At 42.3% G+C, this 12,456-nt stretch overlaps 1 protein-coding gene across 1 annotated transcript in view; it reads left to right on the top strand.

Annotated features, from left to right (window-relative positions):
* dcc (DCC netrin 1 receptor) overlaps window positions 1-12,456 on the top strand; it is a 232,478-nt gene that overhangs the window by 199,260 nt on the left and 20,762 nt on the right. The window contains exons 26-27 of the mRNA XM_031855714.1: window positions 4,680-4,829; window positions 9,926-10,228. Coding sequence (XP_031711574.1) covers window positions 4,680-4,829; window positions 9,926-10,228 — 453 coding nt within the window. The remainder of the gene's footprint in view (window positions 1-4,679; window positions 4,830-9,925; window positions 10,229-12,456) is intronic.

The following is a 12,456-nucleotide window of genomic DNA, read 5'->3' as shown; positions in this document are numbered from 1 at the left end:
CACACACACACACACACACACACACACACACACACACACACACACACTTTCCCACACAGATAATTAGCCTGTACTCAGACTAACTCAGAGGACAGAGGGGAGAAGGAGAAGATCTGAGGGTGAGTGAATGAGGGGAGGAGGACGAGCAGGGGGAATACAAAGAAAGAGAGAGAGATGAAGAAGAAATGTGAGAAAGAGACAGAGACAGCTGAAGTTCAACTCAATTTTCAGTTCCAAGTTCTTTATTATCAACTTTATTATCTTGAATCTGCCTCCAACAAAGCTCATTAAATATGTATTAAAAAAGGAAACAGAATGACAATCTGCCATATAACACAGCTATATGCGTCTCCATTCATTGTGTCGTCTGTAAGTATGGTACTGACCTGAATTTCCCTTTGTGGGCAATAGAGATCCATCGATCTATCCAGAGAGCCACCTGTCGGTGTAACATCTGTAACACCGCATCACATCCATGAGCTGGTTTCTCCACACATCATCTCATTACTGCCTCCTCTCTCTTTGGAGTATGTGCGAGTGCCTCTCTGTGCTGAAACTTTCATACTGTAATTACCCTGCTCTCAGTCTGTCTGTGAGGATTTGTGTCCTCCTTTCTCTCCCCTTTTTATTCTTCTTCTGTCGCGTTGTTTACTGCAGTTGTCGAACTGAACAGCGACAATTAGGTTACAAAGCAGGGTGTTCTTTTCTGGAGAGTGTGAGTCAGCAGGTGACTGATAATTTGTTCCAGCATGTGACAAAGCCCTCCTGTGTGTTTACATAAACGTGTGTGTGATATGTGGGTCACGGTAAAACAGGAAAAAGCCTCCGGGCTTCCTCTGCTGACACACAGACCCGTCCTCTACTCTGATCTATTTTTTCTCTTTCTGCTTTGCTTTCTGTTACGTTCATAACTTTCATTTGATTTGACCTTTTTTGTCAAAGTTCAGTGAGGAAGACTTTTTCATTCAGCCTTGTGTCCTCCTTCATTCATTCTTCCACTTGAGCCGTGGCTCCGTGGTTTCGCTGCTCTGACTTTCGATTTTGCTATTTTGAAGTTATTCTTTAGGGTTTAAAGCCATTCCTGTTGCACTGATGGATACAACACAACGGGCCGTACGTATATCACTCAGTGTATCTACAATTGGTAGCATGTTTTTTAATTGACAACAAACGTATTTTTGCATTCTCTCTACTGACCACCAGGACCACCTACTCCTCTGGTTGTATAGAAGTCTATGAGAAAATGACTCTACTTCTCTCTTGATTTATTACCTCAGTAAACATTGTAAACATGAGTTTATGATCTCAATCTCTAGATTCAAGTCTTCTTCAATACAGCATGATGTTCATTTAGTAAACTATGGTCCATTTAGAGTAAAACAGACCATAAAGCAGGGTATGCTTTAGGGCGGGGCTAACTGTGATTGACAGGTCGTTACCACTGTGTCTGGAAGTTGTCCTTGTTTTCGTCCTACACCTTTTAACCCTTTCACAGTCTGTTTTCCGTTTATGAAAGTTAATTGTCACATTTTGGTCACCTAAAAATATCTTATTCAACAATCTCTTGTGCTTAGCTCCACCTTCTTGTGTCACTTCTGCTTCCAAAAAATCAAGATGGCGCCGGTCAAAATGCCAAAATTAAGGCTTCAAAATGAGTGAAACAAGTAATTTGTGGGGGTTGTGACGCTTAAAACAATGTATCAAATGTTTCACAGCCGCAACAGTAGCAATGGAGTTGGCAAAGGCGGAGGATACAACGTTTTTGTAGATAGAGGAAAACTTCATTCAAAAATGACTTCAGCTTTTTGTTCTTCCTGACAAAATAATGTCAGGAATACAGGAATTTACCGTAGTTTAAACAGATATCAAGATCTTTCAGGTATATGATGGAGTATGCTACACTAGTAACAACTTTTATAGGTCATCAATTTCCACCACATGCGGACGACCTGCTTCTTTGTCTTAATCACTCTCTACTCTCACGTTTAATTTCAGATATTCATGGTGATGTTGTTTTAATCTCTCGTTGTTAAATCAATCTGAACAAACAAGCTTTACTTCCTTTAAATGAATGCAACAACTAATTAAGAACTGGATTTAGAAAGGAAACGCCAGGCTTGGTTTCACATATATTTTTATAGATGACAGCTAATGGACAAACTTAGATTAGCACAGAACTGCATTTTTATGGTAAATCAACTACACTCCCATTGTTTTGTGGTAGTATGCTTCATTGACGTCCAAAAAACCTGGTTGTTGTGAAAGGATACAAGCTCAAGAAGAGTCAAAATAGATTAGCATTCTTCTGAACCAAACTGCAACCTCTTGCACATAATGAGGGCTCCGTTGATTGTGTGTTCATTTTAACATGCCTGCAGGGTCCGCACTGATTCTGTCTCTGTAGCTCTCTGTCTCTACAGAAGGAACCATGGCTCTATCCACCTTTGAGGTTACTGAGGTTCATACCTTTGTATTTTCTAAATCAAAAGCATTGATTGTCACATATTACTGCTAATTGTTATTCAATTTTTGCTCTCCAAGCATCTTAGAATACACATATTTAGATCAGGGAAATCAAGAAAAGGTCAAGTTGTTGACCTCGGCATTTGTTCAACCCTGCGTACGGCCATGGAAGCAGCTTAAGGCTTCTTTACTTATTTCCTCTGCTGCCACATCTCTGCTCTATGATGCCTGATCTCTTTATCTAACTTCTGTTTTCATCTCTTTGTGTCTGCTGTCTCGTTGTCTCCTCTCTCTCTCTGTCTCTCTCTCTGTCTCTCTGTTTCTATCATTCCTGTGTGTTTTAAAACCATTAATGACAGTTTTCTCTTTTGATCAAGCTTTTATCTATCTCCATCCTCGGTCTCTGTGTTTTTCTACTGTCTTATCTTTTCTGATTATCATCTAATTCCAACCCTTTCTGCTTGTTCTTTTGTCATTTCTTTAATCATATGTTTTCTAGGTTTTCTGTTTATTATATCGTCAGCTCTCGTCTTTCTTTATTTGTTATCCCTCATTAGATGTGTTTGTTGATATGTGTCTCCCAAATTCAGAAACATGTCCTTATCACGCTCTCTTTCTGTTTCTATTTTTGTCTCCTCACACACACACACACTCCTCCATTAGCCTGTAGCTTACTGCACCAAAGTCATCAATATTCTTACTCAATAACGGTATTGATCAGACTTGCTCATCTCTGGTCGTCCCGCTGCTGTAATCAAACCCTGCTTCTCTTTAAATGATCACAGCACGAATACTGTAAACAACACACACACACACGCACACACACACACGTCCTAAAGGTGCTGATCACAGCCTTGCTGCTTCGAAATTGTCAATACTTTCCAATCAATACTGGTATTGATCAGGGTTTAGTAGAATCAGACCGAGTGGCTCAAGAGGAAGCAGCGGGGGAGAGGAGCACTCTGTGTTCTGTGTCAGTCGCTTACAATTCAATTGAAGGAGTTGACGGGTCACCTCACCACAAAGGGTCCAGTAGTGAGTCCAGGATGGCAACCAGACCTCCTGAAGCAACATCATGCTGTGTATCATACAACGTTCTCATGACGTCTTACGTAAAGCTACTCCTCTTTAACATACGGTCTTTTCAAAATAAACTTCCATCTTCAATGGAAACAACTTAGTTAGGTATAGGCAACAAAACCACTTCCTAGCCCCCTCCTTCCAGCGCCCTTGCTCAGACAACACCCACCTTTGAGCTCTACTTATACAAAGGAAGCTTTTGGAATGGCAAAAGATCATCACATTTTTGAAGTTGAAGTAAAAATATCTGCACTTTATAAGATCAATATTCATTCATGTTGCGATGTGAGAATTTGTAATACTATTTTGCACGTGTTCCAATTGCTTGGTATTTGTGTGTTGATTAGAAAACTCATTTGTCAACACTCCAAATTCTGCACAAACATTTTTTTTTCAGATCAGGCAATACGCATTTGTGACCATTTTGTGACTAATTCCACTCCATAAAAACAATCCCAGTGTCTCTGTCTTGGCTGGTGAACATTCATTAACGTTGTAAAATGCAATATTGAAAGCACCTCCAGCATGACAGGATGTGTGTTTGAAAAGAGACAGCGAGAGAGAGACTCAAACATGGGCTGCGCGGGAGAGATGCACACACACACACACACACACACTGTCTCTTCAAGCCTGTTAAGGAGATAAGAGGCCCCTCTGTGTGTGTGTGTGTGTGTGTGTGTGTGTGTGTGTGTTGTGTACCTGAGGCAGTGTAATCAGTCTCGCTGAGTTTGACTCCCTGCAGTTTCCACTCAAGGTCACAATGTGAACTCTGTCTGGTCGGACTGCTTCTCTGACTGCATCCTCTGCTGCATTCACTGGGTTACCGATTTATACTGTGAGCTGAGAGATTTGATTCTGTACATGCTTATAGCGAGGTGTCCCTCCCAGCAATTCTCTGTCATTTTAGATAATGTCGACAGTCAATGAGCAGGACGGATTGATGTCAATATTTAGTATTTTACAGGATTCTTTTACTGGATTTGTATCATGCACCGTGTTTGATCAGGTATTTATTTTACTGAAATATATGCTGTGTGCTGTTACAGCCTGGTTTACTGACTGTTTGGCCCCTGTGTTTCAGCAGTGTCTGTCCCACTGCAGCCTGATTTACTGACACTTTGGCCCCTCTGTTTCAGCGGTGGTCAGTGCCATCCCGGTGCCGGCTCTGGACTCCTCTCAGTACCCTGGTATCCTGCCTTCACCATCCTGCGGCTTCACTCACAACAAGTTCAGCCTGAGACCGATGCCTTTCCCAAGCCTGACCGTGGACAGAGGATACACACCAGGTACTGCAATACTACTGCCATTAAATACTTCTGAGAATACTGCAGATACTACTGTAGAGACAGAGCAATCCCCCCTACCCCCTACCCCGTGCACCACTATGTGGTCATGTACAGAACCTCAAAAAACACCATGACACAGACTCAGAGGTTTGACTTTGTTGAGTTGAAACACAAGCATGAACAGTCCAGTGGTTGTCGACACGTTTATTAGCTTGCAGGCTCAGGAAACGCTGGGAACCGTTTTTATTCAATGGTTAAGGCGCGCTAACTCGTCTGGTTGGCCGGAGCAAAACGTCACTATCGTTGCCAACATGCTCAAGCATATTTTTCGATGACGTCGGCTGTAAAAGGTTGACCTTTAATAAATACGACAGGGCTTACACTGCAACATCTTCATCTCTCTAGCTCTCTGCCTCTCCGATGCTCCCCTCCTCTCCCCTTTCCCAGTCGTATTTAAGCCCATTTCACTGCAGAGCTAAATGCTAAACGACATGCTGGGGAGCTGTAATTCAGTAATTGGCTAATTCCTGGTTGGCTTGTATCAGTGATTTAACAGCAGCAGAGAGACGAGGGGGAGGCTTCAGAGTCATTGAATTAGCCGACACAGTGGGAGACCCAATGGCAAAGCGCACAATTTCAATGAGCTGACGGGGGGGGGGGCAATGACAGAGAGCAGAGAGGCAGACATAATGAGGAAGTGATGGAGAGGCAGTTAATGAGGGGGATAACTTAAACTTTAAAGTCAGACATTGAGCTTTTTACCGATTCCATAAGGAGTAAACTACGAGTCCCAGAAACACCCATTCAGGGAGACAGGAAGACGTTGGTCTCTACAAAACTTGTTGGATGCATTGTGAAATTTAAATCAATTTCTTATGATTTTGAATCAATTCACACATGGACAAAGAATTCTGATTATAATACTGCTCAAGGGCGGCTGTGGCCTGTCAAAGGGTCCTTAACCAAGACGTCATTCAGTGGTTGAACTGATCTGGGATCTGATAAATGCAACAAAAGCTTGTGCACAGTAGTCAGGTTTCCATTGAATTGCCAAGAGAATTTGAAGCTAACTTTCGAAATGTCTGCAAAAATGAATGCGCGTTTCCAACCAGTTTGGAGCAAATAAACTCAGCTACTGCATCGTTAGGTAGGAAGTTGACGCTACGCTTTGCTGCACTTTACAAGTTCCTGTAATCCGCCAGTAAACAGAGTAGAGGAAGTAGAAGTTGCAAACCAAACACAAAACAAGTCAGCTTTACCATTTAACCTACGAGAAAAAAATTGGAGAGACGTCTTCAGAATTTTTTTCAATTGGGCAAGTTTTTATTGTTTTTACGTGTCAGCTATTATTATTTCATGCTGTCTGAAGACAAAGACAGTATAATTACATCTGGATGGCATGCAGCTGATGATGAAGCTCATTGCAACCAAAAGAAACTTGAGACTTGACTTGGAATCTAGCTCAAAAACGTGACTTGTGAGCTTCTCAGTATTTTACACTTGGCTAATTGTTGCTAATCCGTGCAAGACACATGTAGTGAAAATGGGGAATTTGAGTTGTAAGCAGTTCATTTCAAATATTTTTCCCTTAACGAAAAAGCAAAATGCTCGCTTGTAAGGATTATATATCTTAGGCTTTTATTGTGAAAGGTAAGAACAGAGGGAGTAGATCTGGTCTGCGTTGTTTCTGTCAGTGCTGAAAGGTTCGTCATCTTGGTTGGGACTACAGAGCCTCTGTGTTGTTGTTTCATAAATAACTCAACTTGATTGGTTGACACCTTTATTTGCAGTAAAAATGTAAGTAGTTTTTACTGAGAGTAATATTTGTGTATTCATGACAGTTTGGAAAAATATATTGATGTGCTTTGATCGCCAGTAAATATCCCCCCCCCCTGCAAACAAAACAAGAACCTGAACATCAAGGCATTGCTCTGCAGTGCCCCGAGTACTCAAAACCTTCACAGGGTTCCTTTAAGGATTATTTAAAGGAGGTGATTTATTTGTAGAACTGGTATCATATATTCATAACTATGATTTTGTTAGTGTATATTGACCTGAAACTAAGAAGTGTTGTGTATTCGTTAGCTTAGAATGGTCCGTTCATGTCTACATAGAAAGTGGGTCCTATTCAAGGAGTCTGCCATGTGGCACTGCCACGTTCTAAATAAGCCCAGAACGGACAAACCAAACACTGGCTCTTTTTTTCGTTTCAACGTTACCTGAAGGCCACCGTAGTTCCCCGACACACTTGAAAAAATATAGGGCTGACGGGATATGCAATTTGCAACTTCACCACTAGAGGCCACTAAATCCTACACACTGCTCCTTTAACATGGCAATTATTTTGTGCACTTATGTGACCTTACAAGAGAGTAAACTCTGTTGTAACTCTGTTATGAAACCAGAAAACCAGTCCTTTGTTAGGAGCTCGCCTTCTTCCGCAGACACTGCAAATAAAAAGATAATCCAATAAATCACTGCTCCTCTCTACTTGAGATTTTTAACCAGTGGATGTGTTATCACCCACACACACATTGTGTTTTGTGTCTAAACACACTTGTTATGCTTTCCATTCAGACACTGTGAGTCACCAGCAGACTGATGCTCTCAGACTCTCTCCTCATTCACAACCACTCTGAGGAAAAAGACATCTGAGGTGTTATTAAATAGCACGGTGTTATTGCCATCTTAAAATGCATCCAGACTGTTCCCTGATGCTCGGATCACAATAACACCGCTGTGACACAAGTGGTGGATTAGCGAAGGGGAAGTGTTGCGTGCCGAGCAGAGGGGTGATATCGGGTTAGTTCCAGTGATTGTGGTTCTTCTCTGCTATTCTGTGTGGTTATTTGTTGAGTATATTGTAATATGTTAGCCTGGGAATCAGAATGAATTCCCATATAGAATTTTGATATGTTTAGTGGGATGTTTCAATTGGCGGTCAACACGGAAGCTGCGGCGGGGTTTGCTAGGAGCGACATTTTTTCACAAAGTTTAGAGAAATGTGTCGATGTAAGAGTTATTATAATAATAAGAGTTATTATTTCTGAAAGTCGACTTACAACAAGATGAACAAGGTTGTGTCTGTCTCATCTGCATGGCTTGTCACCAGTTTCTGGGACATTTGTTTCACTGCCGTTTTTTCATAATGTAGCTAGACACAACGTCTGCAATGCTGTACAGGGGACGATGACTTTACCACCATTATTTAATCTTACTAATCTGGCTGTTAACGAAAGAAGATTACATACATAACCTCCATTTTTGTCGTCACTTTAGTGGCCGTTTCATTCGCTGTTTTACGTGATAGACCATTCTTGATCCTACCTACAAAGCTCTGATTGGTCGATTGCTGTAGGAAGAAGTTTGTGAGTCATTGTCAACACTTGGCCTTTTTGAAGCGCGATTTAGAGACCTTTTACAAAAGTTACGTAAATATGTTGCTCAATTTTGTAAAAGATAAGCGACAAATGAATAGGTATCTAAAGGTACGGTTTGTTTGTTTTTGACTTTGCATCTTTACTGTATTTTCAGCGTGTTTTTGTTTTTGTTTTTTTCTTTTGGATTTCTGAATGCGTCTTTAAATTGGCTATCACTTCTGAAGCCGCAGCACGTTTCCTCTACTGGAAATGTTCATGGCCTTTGTCGGCCACAGTACATCCTGATTCTTTTTTTCTGCAAAATCTTGGGGAATTTTCTTGCCTTTGGTTCTTAGCTACGGTAACCCTGAGAGCTCTAAAATCAAATCAATTCATCCTTGAAATCAGGTGGACGCCAAATTTGAAGAAATTCCCTGAAGGATTTTGCACTTTTCCACTGACGGACTTCAATAACTTCATCACCTTCAAAGAGCAGCATAGAACGTGTCCCAGCCGTATGCATCACTCTTCTGTGTCCCCTGTAAACAGTCTACGTTCTGTTGTGAGCTGCTCTCACCTCTTTTTCTGAATGCTGCACATGCCGTTAAATTGGACAAGATGTTTCTTCATTTGCTCGTGTTGTTTTCATAATGTACATTGTGGTTCAGCTCTCAGGGCCACCGTTCTTAATTACATTTGGTTCACACTTTCCTGATGAGTTGAGATAACAAACAAAAAAAGAGAGCATTCTTCTGTGAAATAAAACAAACAAAACTCTCTGGTCTCTCTCCCATACTCTTTCCTCTACCATGGGCAGTGTTTCTCTCTCCGCTCTTCCTCTCGTCTCTTCCTCTTATCTCGGCCGCTTAATGAACGCACACAGCGAGTCCACATGTAACGGGTTATGTTAACGGCCGTCTTCTCTCTCCCGTGGTCGCTCTGATCCCACTGGCTGTGGCTGCACGAGGAGTTTCATCTCCCACATGTCACCTCCGAGGGCATGTTCCTCCACACAGTCAGGATTTACTCCCCCCCTTCTCCTTCAGCTGGATTCTTCTTGTTCCTCCTCTCTCCGTCACACGTGTATCTCCGACGAGATAGAAATATGGGATTTCTCTCAGTGGGAAAACATTCAGCCAAATGCAAAAACGCTAGCGAGAAACTCCACACTCAACGAGAACAAAAGTGCAAACCTGGCAGAGCTCGGGGTTTCTTTGCTCGCGAGGAAGAGATCGATGGCTTGGATAAAGTTACTAAGATCCGTGAGCCTTTCAGTATGTAAATGACAGACTGTAGCATGTATGTATCTATCACCTATATCTACTGGGGATTAAACACATGTGGAAGCCTCATAGGTCTTGAAACATGGAGCAGAAGGTCCTGCAGACTACATTTACATTCAGAAACACTCTCGGCCCCACGGCCTTCCTGCAGCAACAGGGATTTTCACAATAGTGCCATATTACTGCCTACATCAAAGCAGAAGCTGTCTATGAGAAATCACAGAAGTGCTTTAGGATGTTGAGGCAAAAATATTCACACATTTGAAATTCTGCTGTTTGTTTGTTTTGATACATATTCTGTGTTTTTCTCTTTTCTCCAAATGCCTGTTCACTCTTTACAGTTATTGGATGTTTTGTCTTTTGTGTCTCCCTTGTGACATCTCAACTCTCTTTTTATCCTCGATCCCTTTCACTCCGTTACCCCCTGCCCTTCATCCCTTCATCTCCTCCTCAGCAATGCCTTCGGACTCCTCCATCAATCCTCTCCTCCAGCAGCAGCCCCAAACCCAGCAGGCCCCTCCGCTTCTCCCCGGCTCCTCAGCACCGCCCGGGGACCACATCCCGGGCCCCATCCCGGGGGCCCCTACTGCTGTCGCCGCGGTTGCTGCTGAGGAGGCCCAGGCCGGCGGCGGTCGCACCATTCCAACGGCCTGTGTTCGACCTACCCACCCGCTCCGGAGCTTCACCAACCCGCTGCTGCCACCGCCGATGAGCACCATCGACCCCAAGGTGTACACCTCCATGATGTCGCAGTCCAGTGAGTACAGACGATTATTTCACAAAGCAAAGGTTACATCATCCCCAGATGTTGTTGTTTGTTGTTATGTTATAATGCAACATATCCTCATACAACAGTTCGTATGATCTCTTTTTCTCACGAAAAGTTACCTCTCGTTGTGTGTTCGTTTTCCTTTGAAAGCCAGCAACACATGTCAATTTCTGCTCTTTACATGCATACAGTCTTTTCAAAACAAACTTCAATCTTCTAAAGAAACAACTTACTTAGGTTTAGGCAACAAAAAGACACTTTGTCAGGTTTAGAAAAAGATCGTGAAATACTTACACTACTACATTATTCGTCGCAGGTATAGCTACGAACGCTGGATGGGAATAGCCTGTATAATGTGACGTGAACAGAAGTCACATGACATTACAGGAGACATGACGTGACATGAACTCATGTGTCCAGGCCGCAACCCGTGGGTTCTGAAAAGTGATGACAATGGAGAAGTGCCTTAAATTTGCATTCTTTCTAATTGCCAGTAGGGGGCGAGCGATTGTATAGAAGTCTATGAGAAAGTCTTAATCTCTAGTTTCAAGTCTTCTTCAATACAGCATGTTGTTCATTTAGCAAATTATGGTCCATTTAGAGTCAAATAGGGCAGTGTTTCTCAACCTTTTCTGAGCCACGGTACATTTTTTACATTAAAAGGATCCCACAGCACACCAGGTTTTGTTTTGAAGTGACGGGTGTTTCGTTTGGAGATGACGTTTAAGCTTGCTTGGGACCATGGCACTGTTGGATAGCTTTTCTCCACACATCAAGCATAACGGAGTCGGTGCAGTCGGATCCCCGGTGAAAGTAAATCAAAGCGAAAGATAACTTTCACTGTATTGCCTCGAGCTCACCGTTTTTTCTTTCCGTTGACCACCACTCATACGAGACTTTTCATCTGGGTTCAAATTTTGTCCAGGGCCCAGTTCAGAGTCTGCATTTTTCCTTTTCAAATATTTCTCCATCGCTGTTCGTCTTGTCATCGCAACCTCCTCCATATGATTTAATTCTGCTGTCTTAAATTAACAAGGTCATTACTGCACTACCTACTGCCACCCACTGGCATGGAAGAGTATTTATTACTCAGCCAGCCACTATATTGTAGCTCAGACACTCAACAATGGCAAATTATTTGCAGCAACTAAATTATATTATTTTGGACCGATGAAGTGAAATTGGACATTTTCCCACGGCACACTGGTGTGTTGCAGCACAGTGGTGGAAAATCACTGAAATAGGGTATGCTTTAGGGCACGGCTACTCTGTGATTGACAGGTTGCTACCACGCAGTTGTTTTGGGAGTTCATTTCAACATTTTGTTCAGTTGGACTTAATTCCACCATCTCATGTCACCTCTGGTTGCAAAAAACGAAGATGGCGACGGCCAAAATTCCAAACTCAACACAACAGGACATGACATGATGCAACTTAACTTGATTCAGCTGCAGTTCCTGTAATGTTCACTAGTTGCCGATTTAAGAAATCACTGCATTTGCTCCTCACGACTTCATCTAATGTCAACCCAGAGTTTTGAAATGTTTCCTTCCTTTGAACCAATGTTTAAGTTATGAGACACCAATGATTGTGTTCGGTCTATTTTTCTGCAGTAAGTTATTAGTGCAATACGCTTAGGAATTTATGTATCTTGACTAGAAATATACTTTCACTGAAACCTCCCTCCCAATGTAGAACATGTCCCCCGTCCTGGATTGGAGTTCTTTTGTTACCGTGCATCCATGAAATACTAACAGCCTGGTCTCAATCTTTTGAGGCGAAAACAGGAAAAATAAGTCTGTATTATCACACATGATGCCAAAACCAGTGTATATTTTTTCAAACTCAGGGTCTGGTAGCTGCTCCTGAAGCTCCAGTTTGGTGGTTGTTTAGTCAGATTCCAGTTCCTCTTTGTTTAAGCTTGATTCTCTCTGCTGAGTCGCTTTAATATCGTATTCAGAGAAACTAAATGTGTTAGCCTAAGGGAGCTACACATAGTGTGTGTGTGTGTGTGTGTGTGTGTATGTTTAAAGAAAGATGCACTGCAACTGGCCTTGACATTAGCCAGAGGGTTGGATCTGAGCTCCACTCACCTCCCACCGTGTTCTCCCTCTCTCCATGTTACCTGTCTGTCTGTCTCTTCATATGTTCAAGTTCACATACGTTCACCTCTCTCTCTCTCTCTCTCTCTCTCTCTCTCTCTCTCTCTCTCTCTC

Source organism: Anarrhichthys ocellatus, unplaced genomic scaffold (genome assembly GCF_004355925.1).
Source record: "Anarrhichthys ocellatus isolate YVR2014 unplaced genomic scaffold, GSC_Weel_1.0 scaffold16, whole genome shotgun sequence".
Taxonomy (NCBI): Eukaryota; Metazoa; Chordata; class Actinopteri; order Perciformes; family Anarhichadidae; genus Anarrhichthys; species Anarrhichthys ocellatus.
This window is presented reverse-complemented; position numbering and strand designations above follow the sequence as displayed.